The sequence below is a fragment of the Lygodium microphyllum genome, chromosome 25 (assembly GCF_053477565.2).
Source record: "Lygodium microphyllum isolate KBCC chromosome 25, Lygodium_microphyllum_v1.1.10, whole genome shotgun sequence".
In the NCBI taxonomy this organism is placed as follows: domain Eukaryota; kingdom Viridiplantae; phylum Streptophyta; class Polypodiopsida; order Schizaeales; family Lygodiaceae; genus Lygodium; species Lygodium microphyllum.
In genome coordinates this window covers 65,766,221-65,794,215 of record NC_141159.1, presented here as the reverse complement: position 1 = coordinate 65,794,215, position 27,995 = coordinate 65,766,221, and the positions used below count along the sequence as shown (strand labels likewise).

Genomic DNA, 27,995 nt, shown 5'->3' with positions numbered 1-27,995 from the left:
ATCTTGTGAAAAAACCTTGCCATACACCCATATACGCCTTAAAGGATAGCATCATAGAGCAACACAAAACCTAGAAGACTAGGATCCAACAAACTGTCCTGACAACTAACCATCGCATGACAATAAGATTGTGTTTTATTGGTGGGTCTTCCTTTTTGTGGGGAAGCTACATCACATCAAGAGCACTCTCTCCATAGCCAAGAATTCTTGGTTAGTTACAGGCCCCTAAAGAGCAATTAAGAAGCCATGACTATGTAGCAATTGCTACCATCGACTTTGCCATAGAGCATGAAATGTAGCCTCCACTCTTGGACAATTTAGAAGCATTCCAGCTATGATAAGCATGAAAAGAGGCATAAAACATAGCAATATGCTCAAGTTTTTGACCCTCAGTGCCCCACATTCTAATGCAAAAATCAACAGCACACAAAGAGGACGCCCACATATAAAGAAGACCCTGGTGTACAAAGAGAATCTAATTAGGCAAACAATCTTTCATTGTTGGCATTCCATGCAACTTGCTCAAGTGTTGATCTATGTCAACAAGTTTGCAAGAAACAAGGATTTTCAACCTTGAATATCATAAAGCTGAGTAATCAAATTCTCTTTCAGGTTCAAATATTAAAAAGAGATTTCCCTATAGTTAAAATGTGTGCTGTCTCAATTGACCTTTTCCACCCTCTTTGTTTTATGTGTCCCAAAAATATAATGTTTCTTCATGGCCCTTTGAGATAAACTTTAAAGCTTGTCATGCACCACCTAATGCGTCTATTGACAGAAGACACTTGGAAACCCAGCCAGCACTGTCTTTAATTTTCAGTTTCAGACATCAGAAAAAAAAAGGCATGTCATCAAAATCGATCAGGCCAGTCCATGCTTCAATTCTTCCTAAAAGGGCAGGTAATAAAGTAAACAACGCATTTATACGCCCTTGGGCACATTAAGATCAAGAAAACAGTCTATTTCAGCACAATTTAGTTCTACTCCCTCTAGCGAGGTTAAGTTTTGAGATTTCTCTGGTGCTCAACTTTGGAATCACTCCCTATGGATGATGGATCTTTGTCACAAGTTACATGCAGGATCCATATATTCTGAAGAACTACCAAAAAGTACATTACCAATAACATTGCCCACGATAATGGGGCAGCAATTTTCCATCAGCAATCAGGATAGACAGCAAAACCCAATGAGTTCACATTTTTACCAGTTTCTGGTGGTTTCCAGGAAGCGGTTTGCAGAACTTGCCACCATTTAACCAACTCATTGACCTGGTCAAATATGCACACTTATGTTTATGCATCCAATCAGCCTCCACCAATCTGCTTCACTTTGGAAGGCCCAGCCTGTATGTCCCTGTCTTGGATTTACAAATCTGGTCTCACATTTTTTAAGATCAAGTTCATTGCTGTAATAGTTCTGTTAAAATCTGCCTTTTACCAACTTTCCATGGTGCATGGATCTCCAATGTGCATGGTCCACAGTTTTCATGTGACCTCATATAGAAAATCCTCCCTAACCCGAACTTTGACAATCACTATTCTTGAGGAACCTTACATGCCTGCATGCTAAGCCACAATTGTCCAGAAAGTCAACACTTGCCCCAGTAAGCATATATTGACCTTGACCTACAGAAATAAACTACATTCAAGAAGATACACAATAGACATCAAAGGTTTGGAAAAATCCTCTCCCCCTATTCTTTTTTTGTTTGGGCCCTCTGACTGAGGGGAATTTGCAACAGGCAAAAATGCAAACATATTTGACCCAACTTTTGTGCACATAGTCTTACATTGTGATACAAACAGCAACTTGAGAATGCTCTTCTGTATCTATCACCCGCTCAGACACATCCACTGTTTCTCACCCTCAAGGCATGATTAAGCTCCACATTCAAGATGACCAGCCTCAGTCTTCTCTCACACTTCTTGGGCATGGATATTTTCCAGCATTCAGAGGGTTTTTTTGCATCGCACCAAAAGTACACCCTTCAGTTAGTTGATCAGTTTTATCCCCACAATGCAACAGCCAGTGGCCACACCACTGGACCCAACTCTGAAACTAACCAAGGACTCTGATGCACTACCCCTCAACGAGCACAGCTACAGTTCATGCTAGGAAAACTCCTGGCTCATTCACACCTGCCCTGATCTAGCTTATTCAATCTCCAATTTTTAAGCCTGTACTTTAATGCACCGAATTCATCTCATTGGATTTCATGTATGCATGTAATAAGGTATGTCAAGTGTAGTCATTCTTAAGGCTTGTCTGTCAGTCAAGAACTCATCACCAGTTGGGATTTACCAATGGTGGTGAGAGGGGGCCGCTTCTTCTCTTAGTGCATTCAGGATTTTGATGATTCTTCATCATTGGTTCATGTATATTTATGTAGATATTTGTATTGCATCCTGATGATCATTCTTGTGAAAGGGCCATTGGGCATAGGAAACAATTCCCCCATGAAGGCACCGCTCAACTAGTACCACTGCACTTTGTATTTTATTCTATTTCAGCACAACACTTTGTACTACCCCTTGCATCTTCCATGCATTGGCATTGTGTTAATGTGAACAGAGCACTTTGGAACGGAGGAACATTCGCTCACAAAAGCACGCACGCATCCAAGGCAAAAACTCATTGCATTGTGTAAGCATATCTCCCTTTTACCGCATCAAAGAGTAATCGACTTGAGTCTTGGATCCACCATACTTGCAGCACATTACCATTCACAATCCCACTTGTCAGAGTGCAGCAATGCGGAAGCGTGGGACCAAGACTGAGAGAGAGAGAGAACGCAAAGAGAAGAGAGAGAGAGAGAGTGGAGGATGAAGATCTGCTGTATAAAGTGTGCTGTATACAAAGATATGCAGATATGTACACGGGCGCAGTGCGCGGGACTGCATGTCTCCACCTCGACGATGCAACCTGCTGTTCACCTCGAAGTCTGCTGTAGTCTGCACGATCTCCAACCTGAAATCTGCAAGCAGAGATGTAATCTGCACAAATCTCCAGCCTGAAACCTGCGATCAGGAGTGACTGGAAGACTGCAGAAGATCGGCTATAAATAGCCAGAAAATGGGCGCCAAAAATAGGCAAGTCGGCTGCATTAGACTGACCAGGTACAGGTCGGACTGCCACGTGGCAGTCCGACTGGTCAGTCCGACTGTACGGACAGAATCTGATCGCTAACACCCCCTCTCAAAGCCTAGACGGGGTAAAAGCCTGAGGGATTTGGCATGTCTCCGAAGTAGAGCCTGGGGAAGCGCCTTCGTAAACAAATCTGCAAGATTGTCCTCCGTCTTGCAATACTCCACAGAGATGGTCTCATCCAGAAGCTTCTCTCTGATGAAGTGGTACTGGATCTCTATGTGCTTCGTCCGGGCATGGAAAACAGGATTCCGTGCCAAGGCAATGCAACTCTCATTGTCGCATTGCAGCAAAGTAGGATGAGTCTGAGGGCAACCAAGCTCCTCCAACAATATCCAAAGCCACACAGCCTCACATGTGGTGGAAGATGTCAGAGTGCAGCGGTGCGGAAGCGTAGGACTGAGAGAGAGAGAACGCAGAGAGAGAAGGGAGAGAAAGAGATAGTGGACGATGAAGATCTGCTGTATAAAGAATGCTGAATACAAAGATATACAATGGCGCAGTGCGCTGGACTGCGTGTCTCCACCTCGACGATGCGACCTGCTGTCCACCTCGAAGTCTGCTGCAGTCTGCACTGTCTGCTGTCTGAAATCTATGAACAGAGACAGAGACTGCGTGTCACCGGTCTGTAATCTGCGTCAGAGAAGAAGTGTTCAGACTGCTGAAAGTGTCGACTATTAAATAGTCGAAATCTGCCACGAACTGGGGCGCCAGAAACAGGGCGCAGCCTGGAAACAAGTCGGCTTCATTAAATGCAGCCGACTGGGCTGCAGACAGTCGGACTGCCACGTGGCAATCCGACTGACTGTGCAGGCTATGATCTCTAACACCCCCTCTCAGAGCCTGGACAGGGCAGAAGCCTGAGGGATATGGAATGTTGCCGAAGTAGAGCCTGAGGAAGCGCCTTCGTAAACAAATCCGCAAGATTGTCCTCCGTCTTGCAATACTCCACAGTGATGGTCTCATCCAGAAGCTTTTCTCGGATGAAGTGGTACTGGATCTCAATGTGCTTCGTCCGGGCATGAAAAACAGGGTTCCTTGCCAAGGCAATGCAACTCTCATTGTCACATCGCAGCAATGTAGGACGAGTCTGGGGGCACCCAAGCTCCTCCAATAATCTCCGAAGCCACACAACCTCGCATGTGGTGGAAGACGCGGCCCGATACTCCACCTCAGTAGACGAAAGGGCTACCGTGGGCTACTTCTTGCTACTCCATGAAATAACACCTGCACCCAAAGTAAAGCAGTAACCTGTAGTAGACCGCCTGTGGTCCACGTCACCGGCCCAATCCGAGTCGCTCCAACCTGCAAGTACAAGATCTGACCTATCTGTCCCTGCGGGGTAATGAATCCCCAAATCAGACGTCCCCCTCAGATACCGAAGTATCCTCTGAGCAGCCTGCCAATGCACCGTCTTAGGTTCACTCATGAACCCTGCCAAGAGCCCAACAGCAAAACATAGATCAACCCTCGTGTTGAGAAGCCATATCAAAGACCCAATCAACTGTCGATAGCGGGACGCATCCGCCAAAGGAGAAGCTGAATGGGAAGTAGCCTTCCAGTTCGGATCCATAGGAGTAGAGAGGGCCCGACAATCTTCCATCTCAAAAGACACCAAGAGCTCCTGTACATATCTCTGTTGGGAGAGAAAGATCCCCCTCTGAGACTGATAAATCTCATGGCCCAAAAAGAAACGGAGTAGACCCAAATCCGTCATCTCGAACGTCCGATGTAAAGCTGACTTCGTCTCTTGGACCTGCTGTGCAGCATCACCTGTGACAATCAAATCATCAACATATAATACAAACAACACACAACCATCCTCGGAAGTGTGAACATACAGCTGCGGATCGGCCTTGGACCGCCGATATCCCAACTGAGACTGGAGGAACGAATCAATCTTCTCGTTCCAAGCTCGCGGGGCCTACTTGAGGCCATACAGGGCCTTCTTCAACCTGTAGACTTTCCCATCTGAAGAACCAAAGCCAGGAGGCTGCTCAACGTAGATCTCCTCCTTCAAATCACCATTCAGGAAGGCCGACTTCACATCCAACTGATAAACAGGCCATCTCCTATGGCCAGCCAAAGCAAGAACAGCTCTAATGGTTGCCATACGAGCTGTGGAGGCAAAGGTATCATGACAGTCAATTCCTGGGCGCTGTGCAAAACCCTTAGCAACAAGGCGAGCCTTGTGCTTATCCAAAGTACCATCACTGAGATATTTGGTCTTGAAGACCCACTTGACTCCAATCACCTTCTTCTTCGGGGGGCGTGGCACAAGTGACCAAGTGCCATTCCTCTCAATAGCCTCCAACTCAGCTTCCATAGCTTTCTTCCATGGGGCGGACTGTAAAGCCTCCTTCACGGAGGTGGGCTCTCGATCCTGCATAGCACGGGACATCAAACAATAGTTGGAGCAAACAAGCTCCGAAGAATGCGCCTGGTGCCTCCGTAACCGCCGCGGACCATCCTGCGGTCCCCACTCCTCAGGAACCCCCTCGATCCCTGAATCACGGAGTGTGTCACGGGCCCAGCGAGGAGGAGGCCGAACCTCCCCTCGTCGTTCTCCATCAGCAGAAGACTCTGGAATATCCACCGGTGGTAACTCCTCAGAGGTGTCCGGTGGAATAGTAGACTCTGTGTCAGAAACAGAATCATAATCAAAAGGCACGGGCTCCAATGGAACTGTAGAAGGAGCCCAACTCTCCCCTGGATCTCCAAGAACGGGATGCTCTTCACCCGTTGAAGCAGCCGGAACCTCCACAAACCGCACATCACGGCTAGTGTACACATCCCGCTTGACGGGATCATACAATCGGTAGCCGTGGGACTGGGAGCTGTAGCCAACAAATACCTGTTTTCGGGAAGCCGCTTCAAATTTATCACGGTGAGCCTTGGGAATGTGAACATAGGCATCACACCCAAAGACCCGAAAGTAAGAAACATCTGGCTTCGACCCAAAATAAGCCTCAAATGGAGTCATCCCTTCCACGGCCGAAGTAGGGGATCGATTAAGGATGTGGACTGCAGTAGCCACAGCCTCGGCCCACAGAACCTGAGGGGTCTGTCGGTGCTCCATCATGGTGCGCGCCATCTCGATCACACAGCGGTTCTTCCGTTCTAGAATACCATTTTCTTGAGGAGTATTGGTATTGGCAAACTCCTGGTGAATTCCTCTATCTGCACAAAACCGAGCAAATTCATTAGACACAAATTCACCTCCCTTGTCGGATCGCAAGGTCTTCAACTTCCGACCTGATCGGTTCTCCTCAAAGAGAAGCCAATCCTTGAAGTGCGAGAAAGCTTCTGACTTTAATGCCAAAAAATAGGCCCATGTCATCCTGCTATAGTCATCCACGATCAGCATGAAGTACGAGCTCCCACGCAGGGACTCATTCCTCATAGGGCCACATAGATCCGTAGATACTAGCTCCATCGGTGAAGTAGACCGCCGCGAAGCTGTGTGGGGAATGGCATCTCTATGCTGCTTCCCCCGTATGCAGGAGACACATGGCTGCTGGCTCACCACTATATCCGGCAACCCTCGAACAAGCTGTCCACGTGACGCCCTCCGAAGATAGTCATAGTTCAGGTGACCAAACCGAGCATGCCATAACTCAGACTGTGACTGTGAGGTAAGAAGAAGAGTAGAGAGGGCAGTGGAAGACTTCAGTTTGTAAATGCCGTTCTCCTCATATCCGGATGAGAGAACCTTCCTCGATCCACGATCAAGGACTTGCACAGTAGAGCTGTCAAACTCCACCAAAAGACCAAGGGAGCAAATCTTATGAACTGAAAGGAGATGGTACCCTAATCCTGGTACATGCAAAACCTCGGAGGTATGGGTGCCACCTCGTCCATCCGGAATAAGCTGCATCTTACCCCGACCTGCAACAGAAACTGAAGAGCTGTCTCCAATGAGAACCTGCCCACGCGACGATCGCAGCTGGGCAACACCATCTGATGAAGGAGTCATGTGCCGTGAGGCACCACTATCAACAATCCACTCTCGAGCCTGGGGAGCCGTCATCGCAGCATCAGAAGCATTCGGTGAAGCGTCCTCAATGACAGCTAGATGAAGAAATGCAGCTGATGAGGGTGCAGCCACCGCTCCAGAATCCTTGGTATCCTTCTTCTTGGTGTCCTTCGTGTCTTTGTCAGGGCAATCCTTCTTCCAATGGCCAGTCTTTCCACAAATATGACATGTGGAGTCTTTGTCCTTGTCCTTCTTGGACTTGTTATCCCCCTTCTTCTTTTGGTCCTTCCCCTTCTTCTGAGAGGCTTGACCTGTCAACGCCTCCGACTTGGAAGCATTCTGTCCCTTTAACTGTTCCTCTTGGTCCAAGACCATAGGACCAACTCTTCCCACCGAAGAGTAGACTCTCGCCCCGAAGCAATAAGGGCAGAGTAAAATGTACCGAATCGTGGCGGCAACTAGGACAATAGTGTGATCGCCATGTCTTTGGAGGAAATCGGCTTCCCCGCATTCTGAATCTGCATCTGAAGCTGCCTTAGCTTGTTAATGTGCTCCCATAGCGAAGAAGACTTATTTACAGACAAGGTCCGCATCTGTACCTCCATCTGTACCTCCAAAGAAACCCTCTTCATCAGGGTCATCCGATTGTACATTTGATCAAGCTCCAGCCATATCTCACGAGCCACCGTCAAGTGCTCGATGTGTGAGCGATCACGGCTGTAGTGCATGATAGGAAGAGAAAGGATCCAATCCTGGCATTCAGTTTGTCCCAATGAGACTGGGCCCTGGCCAGCTCCGTACGAGCATCGGAAGAAAGTTTGGACTCATCTCTTACCGAGGGCCGGTCAATATCCTCCTGTACCAACTCCGCCAAATCATAGGACTCAAGAATGGCCAACATCATGACGCGCCAAATGCGGTAGTTGTCGCCGTCGAGCTTCTGATCTGTAGGAAGAGCTAGTAAGACAGGCACCTTCCGGTCCATAATCGCCTGGAACTCCAAGTCCATCTCTGTAGACATCTTCACTTGCAATGCCTTCTCAAACGCAAAAGCAGCCCCCTCTGACTGGGTAAACTCAGCCTGCTAAGGCTCTTCCGTGTCTTGAAGCTTCTTCACCTGCCGGAGGCGATGAAAAAGTAAAACCTGCACTTTTAGGCTGAAAACTCAAACTTCCTCCGCGTCAAACAGCAGTAAACAGCAGCAAATCCACCACCTGTGCGCCCACACTCGTTTCAGCCTTGTTCCAAGGCGCAGCCCTCCTGTCTGCCCTTAAACGCAAAAAACGCAAATTTGTGTCGCGATGGAAACACCTCTTCAGGTTGATTCTGCGCTCAGTCAGCCCTCAAACACTGCTCTGATACCATGTCAGAGTGCAGCGGTGCGGAAGCGTAGGACTGAGAGAGAGAGAACGCAGAGAGAGAAGGGAGAGAAAGAGACAGTGGACGATGAAGATCTGCTGTATAAAGAATGCTGAATACAAAGATATACAATGGCGCAGTGCGCTGGACTACGTGTCTCCACCTCGACGATGTGACCTGCTGTCCACCTCGAAGTCTGCTGCAGTCTGCACTGTCTGCTGTCTGAAATCTGTGAACAGAGACAGAGTGCGCGTCACCGGTCTGTAATCTGCGTCAGAGAAGAAGTGTTCAGACTGCTGAAAGTGTCGACTATTAAATAGTCGAAATCTGCCACGAACTGGGGCGCCAGAAACAGGGCGCAGCCTAGAAACAAGTCGGCTGCATTAAATGCAGCCGACTGGGCTGCAGACAGTCGGACTGCCACGTGGCAGTCCGACTGACTGTGCAGGCTATGATCTCTAACAGAAGACACGGCCCGATACTCCGCCTCAGTAGACGAAAGAGCTATCGTGGGCTGCTTCTTGCTACTCCATGAGATAACACCGGCACCCAAGGTAAAACAGTAACCTGTAGTAGACCGCCTGTGGTCCACATCACCAGCCCAATCCGAGTCGCTCCAACCTGCAAGTACAAGATCTAAACCACCTGTGCCTACTGGATAATGAATCCCTAAATCAGATGTCCCCCTCAAATACCGAAGTATCCTCTGGGCAGCCTGCCAATGCACTGTCTAAGGTTCACTCATGAACCCCGCCAAGAGACCAACAGCAAAACAAAGATCAACACGAGTGTTGAGGAGCCAAATCAATGATCCAATCAACTGACGATCGCTAAGGTACTTGGTCTTCAAAACTTGGTCTTGAAGACCAAGTACCTTAGCGATGGTTCCCACTCCTCAGGGATCCCCTCGATCCCTGAATCACGGAGTGTGTCACAGGCCCAACGAGGAGGAGGCCGGACCTCTCCTCGTCTCTCTCCATCAGCTGAAGACTTTGGGATATCCACCAGTGGTAACTCCTCGAGGGTGACCGGTGGAACAATAAACTCTGTATCGGAAACAGAATCGGAATCAAAAGGCGCGGGCTCCAAAGGAACTGTCTCGGGAGCCCAACTCTCCCCTAGATCTCCAAGAACGGGATGCTCCTCACCCGCTACTATGGCCGGAACCTCCACGAACCGCACATCTCGACTGGTGTACACATCCCGCTTAACGGGATCATACAAACGATAGCCTTGGGACTGAGAGCTGTAGCCAACAAACACTTGACTTCGGGAAGCTGCTTCAAATTTATCACGATGAGCCTTGGGAATGTGAACATAGGCATCACACCCAAAAACCCTAAAATAAGAAACATCGGGCTTAGTCCCAAAGTAAGCCTCAAAAGGTGTCATCCCATCAACGGCCGAAGTGGGGGATCGGTTAAGGATGTGAACTGCAGTAGCCACAGCCTCGGCCCACAGAAACTAAGGTGTCTGTCGGTGCTCCATCATGGTGCGCACCATCTCGATCACACTTCGGTTCTTCCATTCAAGAATGTCATTTTCTTGAGGAGTGTTGGTATTAGCAAACTCCTGGTGAATACCTTTATCTACACAAAAACGAGCAAACTCATTAGAAACAAATTCACCACCCTTGTCAGATCGCAAGGTTTTCAATCGCCGGCCTGATCGGTTCTCCTCAAAGAGAAGCCAATCCTTGAAGTGGGAGAAAGCTTCTAACTTCAACGCCAAGAAATAGACCCAAGTCATCCTGCTGTAGTCATCTACGATCAACAGGAAGTACGAGCTTCCTCTCAAGGACTCATTCCTCGTAGGGCCACAAAGATCTGTAGATACAAGCTCCATCGGTGAAGTAGACCGCCGCGAAGCTTTGTTGGGAATCGCATCCCTATGCTGTTTCCCACGAATGCAAGAGACGCATGGCTGCTGGCTCACCACTATGTCCAGCAACCCTCGAACAAGCTGTCCATGTGATGCCCTCTGAAGATAATCATAGTTGAGGTGACCAAACCGAGCATGCCAAAGCTCTGACTGTGTCTGAGAGGTAAGAAGAAGAGTAGGGAGGGCGGTAGAAGACGTCAATTTGTAGATGCCATTCTCCTCATATCCTGACGAGAGAACCTTCCTTGACCCACGATCAAGGACTCACACCGAATCACTGTCAAACTCCACCAAAAGTCCAAGTGAACAAATCTTATAAACCAAAAGTATATTATACCCTAAACCTGGTACATGCAAGACCTCGGAGGTATGGGTACCACCACGTCCATCTGAAATAAGCTGCATCTCACCCCGTCCTGCAATAGACACCGAAGAGCTATCTCCAATGAGAATCTGCCCACGCGAAGGTCGCAAATGGGCAACACCAATTGGTGAAGGAGTCATGTGCCGGGAGGCACCACTGTCAACGATCCACTCTCGAGCCTGGGGAGCTGTCATCGCAGCATCAGAAGCATTCGGTGTAGAGTCCTCAATGACAGCTAGATGAAGAAACGCAGCTGATGAGGGTGCAGCCACCGCTCCAGAATCCTTCGTGTCCTTCATGTTGGTGTCCTTCTTGTCTTTGCCAGGGCAATCCTTTTTCCAATGGCCAGTCTTTCCACAAATAAGCATGTGGATTCATTATCCTTCTTTGACTTGTTGTCCTCCTTCTTCTTCTTTTGGTCCTTCCCCTTTTTCTGAGAGGCTTGACCTATCAAGGCTTCCGACTTGGAAGCATGTTGTCCCTTCAGTTGTTCCTCTTGGTCCAAGACCATAGAAACCAGCTCTTCCCACCGAAGAGTAGACTCACGTCCCAAAGCAATAAGGGCGGAGTAGAAAGCACCGAATCGTGGTGGCAACTAGGACAAAAGTGTGATCGCCATGTCTTTGGAGGAAATCGGCTTCCCTGCATTCTGAACCTGCATCTGAAGCTGTCTAAGCTTGTTGATGTGCTCCCACAACGAAGAAGACTTGTTCACGGACAAGATCCGCATCTGCACCTCCAAAGAAACCTGCTTCATAAGGGTCATCCAGTTATACATCTGGTCAAGCTCCCACCATATCTCCCGAGCCACCGTCAAGTACTCGATGTGGGCTATCACGGCTGTAGTACAAGACAGAAAAAGAAAAAAACGAATCCGGGCATTCAATTTGTCCCAGTGAGACTGTGCCTTGGCCAACTCTGCACGAGCATCGGAAGAGAGTTTGGACTCATCTCTCACCGAGGGCCGGTTAATCTCCTCTTGTACAAGCTCCGCCAAATCGTAAGACTCAAGGATGGCCAACATCATCACGCGCCAGATGCGGTAATTGTCGCCATTGAGCTTTTGATCTGTGAGAAGAGCCGGTAAGACAGGCACCTTCCGGTCCATGATCATCTGGAACTCCAAGTCAATCTCTATAGACATCTTCACCTATAATGCCTTCACAAACGCAAAAGCAGCCCCCTCTGACTGTGAAAACGCAGCCTACTAGGGCTCTTTCTTCCGCGTCCCGAACCTTCTTCACCCGTCGGAGGCGATGAAAAAGCAAAACCTGCACTTGAAAGCTAAAAACTCAGACTTCCTCCTCTTTAAACAACAGCAAATCCACCAATTGGACTCCTTTCCCGCACGCCCATGCTCGCTTCAGCCTTGTTCCGAGGCGTAGCTCTCCCGCTCGCCCTCGAACCCTGGAAACGCAGCCTTGTGTCGCGATGGAATCTCCTCTTCAGGTTGGTTCTTCACTCAGTCAGCCCTACTACACTGCTCTGATACCATGTCAGAGTGCAGCGATGCGGAAGCGTGGGACCAAGACTGAGAGAGAGAGAGAGAACGCAGAGAGAAAAGAGAGAGAAAGAGACAGTGGAGGATGAAGATCTGCTGTATAAAGTGTGCTGTATACAAAGATATGCAGATATGTACACGAGGGCAGTGCGCGGGACTGCGTGTCTCCACCTCGACGATGCAACCTGCTGTTCACCTCGAAGTCTGCTGCAGTCTACACGATCTCCAACCTAAAATTTGCAAACAGAGATGTAATCTGCACGAATCTCCAGCCTGAAACCTGCGATCAAAAGTGACTGGAAGACTGCAGAAGATCGGCTATAAATAGCCAGAAAATGGGCGCCAAAAATAGGCAGGTCGGCTGCATTTTAATGCAGCCGACTGACCAGGTACAGGTCGGACTGCCACATGGCAGTCCGACTGGTCAGTCCGACTGTACGGACAGGATCTGATCGCTAACACCACTATGGCAGTCGGAGCCTTAGGGACTATAAGTAGGACTTGTTTTTATACTTACCATGAGTTCCAAGAGCAATGAAGATCCTCAAGCTACTTCAAGGACATGGTCTTTGATGGTTCGTGGTGCTGCATGGCTCAACTCCAAGACAATAACAATGCCACACAACACTAAGTTCTTAGGTCAATAAGCTTAGGTCATTGATCCCTCTTTGCAATACTATTCCTTTTATGGAGGATATAATCTTAAATCTTTCCATTCATATATTGCCATAAAAAGAAAAGAAGAGAAAAATATAAGACCCATCAAATTGGGCTACTTGAAAGAAGATATCCATCACCTCTACAATCATAGCAGCAAAGAAGGCATTTCTTTGAGTTCAAAACTTTTGAAACATTTCTAATAGTAAAAAATGTGAGGTTTTTGGACCAAAAAATAAAAAATAAAGCCCGATTTTAGGAAAATGTCACGCAATGCTATGGGACATCAATTGAAGCTTCTCTTTCATCTGCCATGCTCCTTCCCACTCCTCTCGTTGATTAGTTGTGTGCACACACCGCACACCAGCTGCTGCTCAGCCCACCTCCTCCTTTAAGCTACTGCCTCCTCTCTTCTTTCATCTCTCTTCCCTCTCTCCTATTCTTTCTCTACTCTCTACTTCTCTTCCCTCTCTTCTTTCTCCTCTCTCTTCTTTCCACTTCCCTCTTCTTTCCTCTATTTTCTTCCCTATCTTCTACCCTCTTCTTGCTCACTTTCTCCCTTTCTTCACTTTCTTTTTGAATCTTGCACAAGCCTCTCTACTCAAATCACAATGGGACATCCTAAATTTGCCACATGGGAAGAGCTGGACATTATCACAAATGAAAGCAAAAACTAGGCTCCATTAGAATGAAGATATGGAGGTGCAGGCATTGCAACAACATTTACAAAGGGAGTGCTCTACATTTGAAAGCGGATCTCTTGAATATTCCAAGGTAGGGTACTACTATTTGTAGAGCCAACATCCTAAACAAGGTGATTGTTGCAATTTACAGAGATCTGTAAGACTACTCCATGCTTGAAAGCCCATCTCTTGAATATTCCTGTGCAAGGTATTGCTGTCTATAGCAGCAACATCCCACATGATGTGATTGTTGTAATAGGCAGAGATCGCAAGGCCATCCATTGAGCGAAAAGAGCTTGGTTGGGAATTCAAAGGGGAGATGAGAATGTTCACACAAGGGAGCCCCCTTTAAAGGGGAGATGAGAATGCTGAAGGATGAAGTGTCTTAACATTGAGAGAGGGCTTCTACCCAAAGAAAGCCTCACAAGGAGTAGCGGATGTGCACCACTGTAGCAACAACCTCACTCCAAAGGGAGCAAGGTAGGCTCCTATGCTCCAACATCAATCGCCCCCACCACACCATTGTCAAATGGTGTGTTCAAATTGGGATATTCCACCCGAATGCCTTGATCCCTACAAAACTTAGGAAAAATGTTTTTTGTAGGCACTTTCTTTGATGACATGATAGTCTACTCAAAGAATCAGGCAGAGCATAGAAAGCATTTGGACATCATGTTCAATGAACTGCGTAAGCATAGGCTGGTCATTAATGACAAGAAAAATGAATTCTTTTTGTATAAAATCCACTTCTTGAGGCATATCGTATCGATTGATAGTATTTGTATGGACCCTAGAAAGGTTGAGGCAATACGCTCATGCCCATCATTGAAGAATGTACATGAGATCTGCAACTTCTTTGGATTTATGTTCTTACTACAAGCAGTACGTACAGGGGTTTGCTGAAATTGCATCTCCATTGCATGCTTTGAAGAAAAATGTGTCATTTAGATGGACAGCAATGAAAATTTCAGCATTTAAAAAGTTAAAGAAAAAGATAACTTCAAATCCTATGCTTGTGTTGCTTGATCCCAGGAAGTCATTTGTGGTACAATGTGATACATATAAAAACAGCATTGGGGCTGCTTTAATGCAAGATGGTCAAGTTGTGACTTATGAGAGCCATCTTCTCCACAGTGCAGACAGGAATTTGCATGTCTATGAGAAAGAACTCTTGGATATAATTCATGCACTATCTACGTGGAAACATTATTTGTTTGGGATTTATTTTAAAGTGCAGACAAATCATCAAACATTGAGGTACTTTCTAATGTAGATAAAGTTGTTAGAGAAGCATATGAGATGGGGAAATTTTCTCTCTACATATAGATTGTAAGAAGAATCTCGTGGCCGATATACTATCACGAAAGCCACAAATTTCAGCCAACAATATGGTTTATCACACTAAGTTGGATACCATGGAGCAATATACTATTGATTTGAAATTTGCTAATGTTTATGACCAACTCTACAATGGCCAAAGACATGAGCACTTTATGCTTAGAGATGGCTTTTTGATGACGCATGGATGACTATGTGTCACAAAGCGGCTGAGGCCTAAAGTGATCACTAAAAGTCATGCTCCTTCGTAAGCAAGACATAGAGGTATCGATGCCACAGTCAAGGCAATTGAGCATTCCTTTTATTGGCCAAATTTGAGGCAAGATATAGAGCAATTTGTCAAGACATGTATCAAGGTCTATCAAGGGGACATGAAATTTATGAAATGCTTTAATCTAACATTTGATTTAATTTAATAATCAAATGTGCAAGGTTGTAAAGCACATATGATACACATGGCAATTATTTAATCGTAATCGACAAGGACCCAGAAGAGTCAATAGATATCAAAGACAAAAGTTATGACAATTTATGCTAGCTGGCTTTAGTTGTCAATCGGTGACAATTTTGACCTTAGGACAGTTCATCGATCATTAAGTGGCGATGGTGACACTAGGAACTAGTATTAATTAATTAATTAATCTCAGTCTAAAGGTCAATTGAGGCTAGGGACTACTCAAGGTTACAAATGGCCTAGCCAATTTAATTATGGATTGGCACATTTAATTTTGGGCAAGGTCAAAAGAGCTGAAATTATTTTTTTAATTAATTAATACTAAAAATTAAATGGCTAGAAATTGTTAGAAAATGAGATTAAAAGGCTACCATTTGACAAAATTACCCATGCAATGGGAGACAAGGCTGTTTGGGGTTGATGAAGAGCCATTCAATGCATTCATCTTGTGTGTGTGTGTGTGTGTGTGTGTGTGTGAGAGAGAGAGAGCAGCTGGCCGGATTCTGGAGCAGAGGACAGCCGTTGAATGCAAGAAACAGCAGTTAGAGACCATCTAGAGGCAAGTAACAAAAGGGGAAGACCCACCAAGGGATGGCAACTACATCTATAGGCCTTCAAACAGCAAGTGACTGCATTAGATGCAGTCTGAACAAGACAGCAATCAAATTGGGGGCATTTCTCACGAAGAATTTCAGATTTCTCTGTCATCTCAGCATTCTCTCACCTTCTCCAGCTTGTGCTCAGCCATTCTTAGTAATTCTCAGCCATTTGGAGCAAATCTCAGCCAAATTTGGCGGATAATGAAAATCAAGGAGTTGTTAAGGATTTCAAATGGCAGCTCATCTATTGTGAATTGGGACAGCATTTTGCCAATTAGTGGTTCCATTTGTGCAAGTCATAGGTGAAAATCAAGGGGCAATGGGCCCAAATTGCTTGTTGATTGTTTATACAACAAGGGGCTTTTGGATCAACAAAGGAGATAGTGAAATCTTGGCTTGTACTCAATCCATTGGCAATTCAAGTTAAAGAAATACCGAAAGGGGTGGTGCTAGTTTTGGGGCCAACAGGGTGTCTATTGTTTAAGATTGTTAAGGTAAGGTGTGCATTTTAGTTTATGCTCTTTTCTTAATTGTTGTAACAGTAAGCACTTGATCAAGTTTTACCACTCTCTCCGAGAAGAATGGCTAGTTTCATACTAAGCACTAGAGATTCAATATCATTGTGTTCGAGAGTACATCTTGGAGTCCAAGTTGGAGGTGGTTTATTCTCCCCCTACAAACAATGCACACATCTTCATCGAGCCTCTTCCATAGTCTTCAATGCTTCATCGTGTGCACTTCCTTGGTCCCAGGGTCTAAGAGGAACTGTTAGCATTCTATGTATCATGTGTGTCATCTCCTACTTGTGAGCTACATCTAAGTCTAACAGAGACGAAGAAGCTTTAATACTATCCATGTTATGCATGCCTGCATTTGTCATGCCCATCAATTCATGGTCGTTTTGAGCCATTGGTGAACATCAATCCACCCAATTTTAAAGGCAATAGATCAGCCAATTCTATGAAGAGTGCCTATTTATGGCAGTTGCTTTATTGATGTCAACAATCATGAAATTCAAATGCCTCCATTCTCTCTCTCATCGCTCCATTCATTGCATTTTCTGCCACATTCTCGTATTAGAAAGTATGGAGCAACAAAAGCAAATAGATAGTGCTTATAAATCTCCTATAAACACAAAAAACACAAAATAACGCTGAGAACACAATGAGCTCAGAGAAAATAGACTTGAAAATGGAATCTATTCACCATGGCTCAAGAATAGTACAAAGGCTCAGGTTGTGGCAATCAACAGAGTGCTTCAATCTCCCTCTCTCCACCACAAAGCAAGCATGCTGAATGGATGAGTATTTGGATGTATAGGATGACGAAGGAGAGGCTGCTTATAAATAGACAGAATATAAATATAACAATAACGACTGGTGAAACAGCATTTGCAAAGGCCAAAAGTACAAGTCAACTATCTAAAATGCCCCTACTTGTAGGTCCTATCACCTAGAATATATACTCAACTGATACCCTCTCTCAGATCATGGGCGATGCATAAAATATACAATGTTTAAGGGCTCATCATGGTACATACCACAATGACAATCAAATAGGACATTGGATACCCAAAGTTGTGGATGATCAAGTCACCACCATGGTGCCTCAAAAAGACCTTGATGTCAATGTCTATCATATCAATCCATGACCATAGAGAGTAGAAATAGCCAAATCTTGATACCTATCACAAACCAACTTTGCCGAAAGCACATCATGACCATGGATTTCCCACCTTTGGCCAAACCACCCAAGTGTCTGTTGAGCTAAAATATGCATTACTTATTGATTAGCCTCTTAAACAACCCCAGAACACACTAAAAATGATCTTTTAGAGTAAAACCCTAAAACGGGGAGCAGTTCGAGAGAGTTCAGTGGAAACCCCAAAACGAGGAGCGGTTCGAGAGAGTTTAGTGGAAACCCTAATTTTTGGGGCACCCTTCCACATCTATAAATAGACAGGCTGCCCCCATTCAGCCATGATCCTTGTTTGCAGGTTACACCAGCCCACACACCCTCTGCTGTTGTTGGCGCCCAGTTTCCAGCCTGCAGCCCGCCTCCATCTGCTGTCCAACCATCATCAACTGCAGCCGCATTATCTTCAGCCTGTCCATTGCTGTAGGCGACAGCTCTCAGCTGCTAGCGACTGCTCCAAACTGTCCCAGACTGCCGTTCAGCCTGCTGTCCATCATCTCCGGGGTTAGCCAACCTGCGTTTTCAGCATTGCAGGCCCTGACACTCTCAAACACTGTTTCAGCCTGCTGTTTACAACAGACTGTGCACAATTTCCAACCTCAGATCGGTGGTATACTGCTGCGTTTACCAGTTTCCAGCCTCCAGACTACTGCATTTTGGTGACTAGCCTCTTGCCATTCACTATTCAGCACTCCTACACTCCAACTAATGGTCACACACTTTTGCCCTTTGTGTCTGTGTCTGTCTCTTTGTGTTTCTATCGTGGTCGTACACTTTGTGTGCCCTCAGTGCAAACCCTAGCAGTTTCCTTCACAGTGTCCCTTCATGAGTAGATCAAACTAGTTACTAAAAGCAAAAATTGCTCTATGTACATTGTATAATACCCCATCATGAACCTGAAAGGCAAACCACTTGAGGATTCGAGTCTTCCAAACTTAGTCGATGTTCTAAAAAGCTGCACTTAGGGTCCATCACACCTGCATATGGATGAGGCTCCAATGCCCCCCCACCACCACCACCACCAGTCTCTCATACTCTCACTTTGACATGAGTCATGAGGCATGCTAGCACCACTAGGGCTAGAAAGCTGAAGAGGTCGTTGTGGCCTTTGCTACCTGGCTAGAGTCGAAGCCCAAATCTAAGGATGATGATTCATGTGAGGAGTTCTTATCCTCCTCCTCCTCCTCCCCCATTTTCTTCCACAATGCCACTAGTTTCTTTCAATCCTTGCGAAGATGTCCCTTCTTATCACAATGCTAGCACTCACTTTTCCTCATCTTCTATTTGCCATCCCTCTTAGAAGTAGCATACGCATCCAATTTGCTATGAAAATCAGATCGTAGCATCCCCTTTAAATGCAAAGCAACCTCATGCTCAAGCAACATCAAGGTCATATGATCAAAGATAACAAGTGCTGCCAATATCCGAGCTCATAAGGTGTTAGACACACCATCAAAATCTAGAGGTAGCTTATAGAGAATAGTCCCCACAAGATGGGCTTCAAGAAGGGTAGGTTGCATGTGGCGAAGCAATCCTAGACCTATGTCACTCTAAGAAGAAATGACTAAATTATATCAGTCACCTTGAACCGATATTCTATGATTGTCCATAGAGGGTCGCAACTCACAACATTGATGCAGCCTCATACATAAGCTATAGCTTCTCCCACACCTTTGGAGATGTCTTGCAAGAGATAACTGCTGAAAGGACTTCCTTTGAAATGTAACAAAGGAGAGTCAAATATGCTCACGCATCATCATTATCCCAAGTCAGAACTATTTCGTTGTAGTTGTCTTCATCCAAATCACCTCAAATAGGAAAGGACTTTTAGAAACACAAGGTTGATCATGTAACAATGTACCAAAGCCACTTCTATACACAAGCCAAGCTGACATTAATATTACAACATGGAGGAGCCATTTAGGTGAGATGCAGAGAACATATAGCTAGATAAAAGGTTTTTTTTTTTTTTTTGTTGAGAGAGAGAGAGAGAGAGAGGCAATTTCCTATGCACAGCCCGACACCATGAGCTCAACAGTTCAAAAAACCCAAAGTTAGGAAAAAATATGAAGAACATAGTGACAAAAGCACAATCACTAACTTGAGTGATCCTCTTTAAGTGTGTCAGATCAAGCTGAAGACACATATTGACTCAAGGGCTGAAGATGATCAGGCCTCTGAAAATATACATATGTGAAATTGTTTGCATAACAGCAAAGCATTGGCAATTGAGACCCAAACAGCAGCTGATCAGCAAAAATGCAGGCTGAACTATTGAAACACAGGAACAGCAGCAAAAACACAGGTGCAGCACTGCAAAAACAGGCCACCCTGATGCTGAAAACTACCACCCAGCAGAAGAAACTGTCGCACAGGCCTGCCTAGCCCAGGACGGAACCAAACACAAAATCTGGAGCCATAAGTACATGACCAAACCTGAAAACAGTAATCAAACACAGCAACCAGCACCAGAATCAAAGACACGGGCTCTAATACTACATCAGAAAAGTGTGGACAACAAAGGCAAAGAGAGATGCTGCTAGATCTGTTGTAGACACAAAGAACACAAAAGAACAGCAAGGACAGAGTGAACTCAAAGAAAATAAACTCACAAAGTGGAATTCATATACCAAGGCTCCAGGAGCAGTACACTAGCTCAAGGAATCCATACAAATTGGACAGATAGATAAGCAACTCAGATGTGGTGGCACGCGTGCCTATTAAAGATGAGGCTACTTCACAATGATTCATGCCTTCAGTCTCACGAACAAGGTTTGAGGATTACCTTTATCAAGCACAGAGCAACATCACGAGTGTGTTATCAGTGCAAAGTTTGGTGTGGTTCAAGGAGCAAGAGCAACTGTGTTTGCAAAGGCTGATCATGTGTCCTGGACTGGGCAACAAAGCCTCTTCAAGGTTTTGGGATATGCACGTGCAAGATTGCATTAGAGGCTATCCACTATTGGCAGCCTTTGGCTTGCATCCTATCAAACTGTGGACTATTATTATACGAATAGTTATTGTGCTTGAGCATATTAATGGATTTTCTTTGTTCCCCAAAGTTCCATACTTGGATCATCTTGGTATGAGGAACGATTAGGAGACATTGTTATCAATGGATCCTAGATTCTGGTCAAGGGCGTTCAAAAGAGGTCATATCCACATGACTATGGCAAGAAAGAGCCTACACTGCTTTTGGAGAAAATTTCAAGTCTTGATTTACCCACATGGAAATGGCTATTGTTTGGTAAAAACTATCTGAACTCTCATCTTCTAAATAATCTTCAAAACACGTACCTGAAACAAGATCGAATTCCAAAGCAAAGCAGAGAATATATTTTCCCAAGTTTCAGTATTGGGTGAATTTGAGTTCAAGCACCAAGCTGAATGAACTCTAATATCTGGTGAGAATCTTTTAGAGGGCTCATGCACAGGTGAATCTAGTCTTGACCGTGCATGTGCTAGGAAAGGAGGTGATTCTATCAACATGTTAAAGGATTGATCAACCAAAAGCATGCGATATCATTAGAAAAGCATAAGCGATTTTTAATACGGTATAAAGTCAATGCTTTTCACCAAAGATTTAATGGCCAGGTTATGCTGATTCAGGGCCCAAAATGAATCACTGAAAGTGTGATCAAATAAGTTAAGAAGGTGATGTATTCCAAGCGATGTGTAAATTTAGGATAAACTGCTCGTGCATCGCGTTTACTGCGAGTCACCTGGTGAGTGTTGAGAAGATCAACTGAAACCGGTTGTAGCAAAACACTCCCGAACTTGCTGTGCACACTCTGCATAAGCCCTAACACTATCTGCACATTTGAGAGAATCCATGGGGTTTTCCAGGTAGCATCGAAGGCAAGCCTGCCGGACCCCTGAGCATCGAAATGGCTTAGGCTGGTTGACCCTGTACTGTCTGTGATGGAGCTCCTGGGCTCGGCGCTGAGCCTCCTCACGGGCTGTACTGTCCTGCGTATGCAGAGTGTCGAGGACGCGCTCGCATTCCACGACCGTCTGGTGCAAGGGCTCAAGCTCCTTGATGACCTCGCGTGGTGGATGGACGGAAGCAGGAACGGCGGGAGGGGGAGGAGGAGGGGGAGAGGGATGCCACGGCTCTTCTGGTCCGTGTCGCCGTTGTTGCCGAACCTGGTTGGGAGCAGGCTTCGGCTTGCGCACCCTCCCTGAGAGGCTCCTACGGCGATCGTAGTAACCGGGATCGGTGAAATTTATAATGAGGTCGGGGTTTATCAGAATCTCGAAGTTGCGATCCATGGCTTCTATGGCTAACCCTCGCTAGACAGCTAAATCGATCCGTGGCTATGGCAAGACCTTCTCTTGCAACTCTAGGTGTGTAGAACAAGGTGGTAATGGCGTATTTGTGTCTGCGTAGTCAGCTTGGAAACGAGTAGCAAAAGAAAGTATTTCTTGAAGGGCCAGCTGGTTTATACGAGCAAAGTGTGTGCGCTTTCATCGATTTACAATTAGAACTCTACAACCTTTTCCATGATTAAATTAGGGGCATATGTTTAAGGTTGAAATCTGCGGATGTTGCCTGCCAATTGGTTTGGGCTATGGGTTTATGATAGATAAATGACCATCAAGCGAAGGAGATGATGATGTGGCAAAAGCTCTATGGCTATCAGAGCTTGCATGTCGGCTGTCTCCTGATACAACATGTTGTGTTCCTGCCAATTGGTTTGGGCTATGGGTATATGGTAGATAAATGCCCATCAAGCGAAGGAGATGATGATGATGATGTGGCAAAAGCTCTGTGGCTATCAGAGCTTGCATGTTGGCTGTCTCCCGATACAACATGTTGTGAAGCTCCGATTGCTCCTACCAATTGCATTTTAATGCAAAAGTATAAGGTCATGCTACCACATCGACAATAATCAACATGAAATCCATTGGATGTGCCCAAAGTTTGATTCCCATGGATGGCTCAATCTTAATGTGCCCAACCTATACAGAGGAGCTTGGCACCTCAATAAATCAATCACACTACCAAAAAGTGTTTTCTTAATAGCTGCCTCACTCTAGTTGAGGTGGAGGCAATTCACAAAAAAGTGGAAGGCTCCCATGGTTAGTGCAATATATGGAAAGACTTATTAGCTATATGGTAGGCTCGAAATCGTTGGGCCTATCTACCACATTCACCAAGTTGAAATATATCTCTTTCCAAAGGGAGAAACCTACCACATTCACCATGTGCTAGGCTCAAAACCGTTGGGCCTCCCTACCACATTCACCAAGTGGAAATGTCTCTCTTTCCAAAGGAGAAGCCGCCCATTTTTAAGTGGGTTAAGACTTTTCCTTTAGCTAATCACATGCTTCCACTTCCATAGGCTCTCATGAACCCAATCTAAATTAAGGTTGGTAGTGGCCTCCTTGTGTTGGCCCTCCACTAGGGGTGTCCATACACAACTGCCACTTGCCCCCAAAAAAAACAAACAATTATCACTCTCTCGAGATGTTTTAGCATGTCCCTTGGAGTTAACTATTACATGGCAACTAGAATGTCTTTTCATTCCTTCATATAGCCGAGCTTCAAGGCAATGTTCTATTGCATGGGAGAATCACAAGCTTTGCATGCTCCATCTAGCTTAGAGACTCTAGCTTGTTGGACAATTAGATGGCAACACTTAGGTACAAAAAATTGCTATGTTGATTTCAAGAACATCATCCTTGAGACATTTGTTTTCCTATTCATGTTTACATTTGGCCACTACCAATACAACTAGAACTTGCACTTCATCAACTACATTGAGATGGGAATGTCTACCCAATTTTCACTATACAATTGTACACCTTCTATTGATATATGCAATTGAAGCAAGCCAACATGATCCAAACAACTCTAATACTTCAACATTCCAATGTGACAATGAAAAAACAAGAAAAACATAAGCGAATAAACAAGATTGTAAGGAACCAAGATGCAGTACATAAGGCATATTGTTTGATATAGCCTCCCATTGTCATTATGCCATGTACACTATCATGGCACCACAAGGCTCTTGGAAACTTGATTATCATGGTAGACACATGGGCTTGCCAAACATCTTCATGGTGTTCACAAACATATAAGTTCAAAGCAACCAAGTGGATCAAGGTACAAATTCTAGAGGCAATCACTCTGAAATTTTGCCCTCAATATAGTTGGTCAACTATAGTTGATGTGTTACAACTATGTGTCAACATCATGTACTACCTACATTCCATCTTGTGGCTTCAACTATCAAGCTAATGATGGCAAAGCAACATCATGTACTACCTACATTCCATTGTGTGGCTTCAACTATCAAGCCAAAGGTCGCAAGTGGTTTCTTGCTTTTTTTAATATTGTGGTGAAAAGTTATTAAAATAAATAAATGAGTGATATGTACAGATCATCACCATGGGTGGGTTTTCAAAAAGAGTCATTTAGACCTTCTTCAAGCTTTCGTAAAACACTTTGTGAGATTAATCCTTACTCTTAAAAGACTTCAAAAAAACCAAGACACCATTGCAAAGGTTCTACTAGAGGTCAAGTGGCACCAACATCCTTGCTGCAGGCCTAATGGCTTAACTATTCCTACAAAACCATATTGCCATGATGGCCGAGGCACAAACCACATTCCATCGTTTCATGGTGGAGACATCCCTACCATTTTTCTCTTTGAACAGTATCAATGGCTTCATTGAAGCCTACTTTGTGAATCCATTCTTGAACCTTTCTCCATAATCTTTTGTTTTCATTATGTTCCCAAAATAGATGTCTTACTAATTCTATTTCACTCTTGCAAAGGCCACAAAGGTGAGACACTTTCAAAGCTTTATGCAACTGTTCCCGAGTGAGATATTTGTTCATCAAGAGCCTCCACAAGGCAAATTGTAGTTTTTTTGAGGGCCTAGACTTCCATACTCTTCGAAATCTTTTTGACCCAAATGCCTATCTTAGTCCTTAGGTGCCATTTGCCCCAACAAGAAAATGTTTTGGCTAAGTGGTCCTTTGAAGCCTTAGAGAGGTCCTTTGTGCCACAACACTTGCATTTGGGAGAGGCTAAAAACTTACAAGGATTAGCATTACTTATCACCTTGGAGATTGGCCAATCAGGCCTCATATGATCCAAAAAGTGCTAAAGGAAGTCCACTACCTTGTCTTTGAGATTAAAAGACAATATTTCTTGATCAACCTCCATGAATCTCATTGCTTTGCTATCCCACACTCCTTCCATCTGATCAACTCTTTGCCCACCATGTTGTGGGCAAGCTTGGGGTGGATTTCCATGGGCCAAGTAGGGTTTTCAAAGGCAAAATTAGCGGTCCAAATTATTTGGACCAAAGAAGTGTCCCTCCCTTCTATATTTAGAACCTATCCATTTTGCCTCCTTAAGGGTCTCTTGCCATGCTACCACTATTGTTTAAGCCATCTCAGAATGGGGGATATTAACCATTTGAGAGGATAACAAGGGGTCCATCCATTGCATCCCAATATTCCTCATACCTCTATTGGGCATACTTTTCAGCCAGCCTCTAAGAATTTCAGCCCAAGGGCCACTCTCCTCCATTCTCTTAAAAATGACAAAAATGAGGGCCTTGGATCTCTCGGCAAGCTCGATGACACCCATGCCTCCTTCAGACTCATGCATGAAAACTAGAGACCATGAAATAGATCTCCATCTTTTCCTTCCATTAGACTAGTTCCACAATACTTTGGTGAAGGACCTCTTGAAGCCAACCTAGAAGGTTTGACTAAAGTTAAGAAGCATGGCCAAAAAGGTAGTCAAAGAGGCAAGCATCACTTTAATGATGGCCACTTTCCTAGGTAGACTTATGGGCTTGTTCTTCTAGCAATCCACCTTAGATTTAATACTTTTATTCAACCAAATAGGACGTTGCCTCTTTGTAATCCCAATATTAGGAGACACCTAAGTAATGAAATGGTTAGCCATGTTATAGATTTTTGCAGGTTGTTATGTTAAGGAAATGCTCCACTCCATTGAATAGTTGATGCAAATAACAATCACTAAGAAAAAGAGAGAGAGCCATAAGAAGACACTCTCAAGCTCCTTGCACAGAGGAGAGAATATTTCTTCTATTTCTAACTTCCTCCTTACCATAGTTCTTTATTGCCTATGTTATAGCCAAAACACAAGTCATCCTAATTGTGAGGACCTAAAGTGGGCCCAACACTGGCTCTCTAGCACTAGACGGACCTCTAAGACACACAAGACACCCCACACGGCCTCGCGGCCAAGAGAGTCTAAGGCTCACACTACACTAAACTCTAATATCGATTTTGCATTTGTAATAGAATACAGTCCAACGTTTACCTTCCCTTCTCCTTAGAGGGAGATCCCATAACATATAGGTATAACACCTCGTATTACATACACAAGAGGCAACCCCTCAGTTGGAACACGGTGGCCTCCTTGTAGCTCTCCTACATCAAGGGGATTGCCCCCAAGATGCGTTGCCTCGACATAAAGAACAAGCGTACAAGCTCCACTCTTTTGTATATTGAACGATCCAGGAGTTGATATTTCCTCACTAAACTTATCCCAAGGAATCGCTCGTCTAACCTATTGTAAGGTCTTCCTCACACTCTCAGTGTTGTTCAATGTTTGGCATATAGGTGCTATGGATCCATGATTTTATACCACGTGGCATGAAAAGTGCAGAGGTGGATGCCTATTGTGCACAAACATTTATTCCAAAACAAATCAGCAAAGTGGAGTGTAAAATCAGTCCTTCGATGATTTTCAACCTATTTGTTATTGCTGTGTTGCTAGAGACTAGCTGTTGGGGGTAAAGGCGCCTTCGCCTAGCCCGTGTATTATTACACTAACAATACCCGCCACTACACACTGTAGGTGGCGGGCACCCGTCATAGTCACTTATTCTTTATTCTTTTAGTAATAGTTTAAATAAAGGAAGGCCTGGCCACACATTGTGGTTGTTGGAGTTCCCACTTTTGAGTCTCTCACTCTCTTGGCTCTTGCTCTCCATCCAACATAGATCTCACTGCCAAGCTTCTTCCTCCTGGGTTCCACTTCCCTTTCAACTGGTATCAGAGCAAAGGCATTGGAGCTTGCTCAGCATTCTCTTCAGCCCGGATTTGAAGAGCTTCAACCCGAGCTTCAATGGGAGTCATGGCACCTTCATTTGCAAGTACGTTTTGATCTCCCACCTCCTCCCCGAGCTTCCGAACCTTCATCAGCTTCTTCTCAAGCTGCATTGGAGCCCCTTGACCTTGACAAGTGCCCCCGAGGGCTGTTGTAGATCCTCAGCCCCCAGGAACAACCAGCACAATTTTCGGTGCATTTTTAGGGGGCTGGGTTGATCTGCTCCCTGGCATTTCCCTGCTCCTCCTTGGCTTCTCGGCACTCTTGGCAACCTTCTTGAGCATTGCTTGACTCCCCAGCATTGGTTCTTAACTCTCAGTGATTTATTCGAGTGCTTCCCCCTTTCACCCTTTGCTGTATACACAGTCCCAGGACTATCAAAACATGGCAGCACTTGACATTTACTGTTTAATGCTTCTTGCCATTGCCCGTTTGATGCCTATTGATGCCCGAATGTTATGGGATGCTATGTATATGCTTTGGGACTGATTTGGAGCAGATTTGAGCACTGTTTGAGCTTTATATAACAGTAAATTGCTTGTTGTAATACAGTGGGATGAAGCTCATTTACTTGGTGTATGCATTGGTTCATGGATACGGGGTGTTTCCTAGAGGTTTGAATGATCATACCGATGTATCTGGAGGTTGTCAAATGCTTCTTCTTGGTTCTAGAATGATTTTAAGCTTGTATTAAGCTCCAACTTGGTTGTTCTTCATTGGCATTATTTGGACGAGTCTATGCCTATTGTCATTGCTTGACATTTAGGTTTCTTGCATTTATGCCTTGGTCAGATATGGATGCCACTTGGTTTGCCCATGCTTGAAAATTACTTGGAGCTTTATCTTCAGATGTATTTGAGCATTTTGGATCTACTGGGCATTACATTTGGTGGTCAGTTACATGCTCTTTGAATGCTTTCAGGCTTATGCTTTACGGGTCTGAGATAGCTTGGGATTTATGCTCCGAATGTACCCTACTAGGATTTGGCATGTCTAATGCTATGTATTTGATGTATTAGAGCGTTGCTTGCTCTCTTTGCATCTGACTTCACTTTCAGTGGGAGCCTCTTGGTATATTCGAATGTACACAGAGTCTTGTCTACAAATGAGCTTGAGCTTGTGGGACAATTACATGCATTTGCTCTCTTGAGAGCTTTATGTCTACAATTTGTCTGTAGTGGGCTGATTTGATACGCCTATTGGGTTAGGCACCTATCTCTGTCACAGGTTTGTCAGT

The 27,995-nt window shown here is 45.0% G+C and overlaps 1 protein-coding gene across 4 annotated transcripts; it reads right to left on the bottom strand.

The window, feature by feature from the left end:
• On the bottom strand, positions 1–22,070 carry LOC148014318 (uncharacterized). Of its 4 annotated transcripts, none has more exons than XM_087666193.1 (2): positions 21,374–22,070; positions 1–457 (listed from the first exon to the last, which is right to left on the bottom strand). In XM_087666193.1, the coding sequence occupies exon 1, from the start codon at positions 21,921–21,923 to the stop codon at positions 21,393–21,395; it is 531 nt and encodes a 176-aa protein (XP_087522319.1). In that variant the 5' UTR covers positions 21,924–22,070; the 3' UTR covers positions 1–457; positions 21,374–21,392. The 4 variants fall into 4 exon arrangements, with proteins under 4 accessions (XP_087522319.1, XP_087522317.1, XP_087522316.1 ...); XM_087666191.1 differs by lacking the exon at positions 1–457 and adding an exon at positions 887–1,558; XM_087666190.1 differs by lacking the exon at positions 1–457 and adding an exon at positions 888–1,565.
• Positions 22,071–27,995: the final 5,925 nt, after the last annotated feature.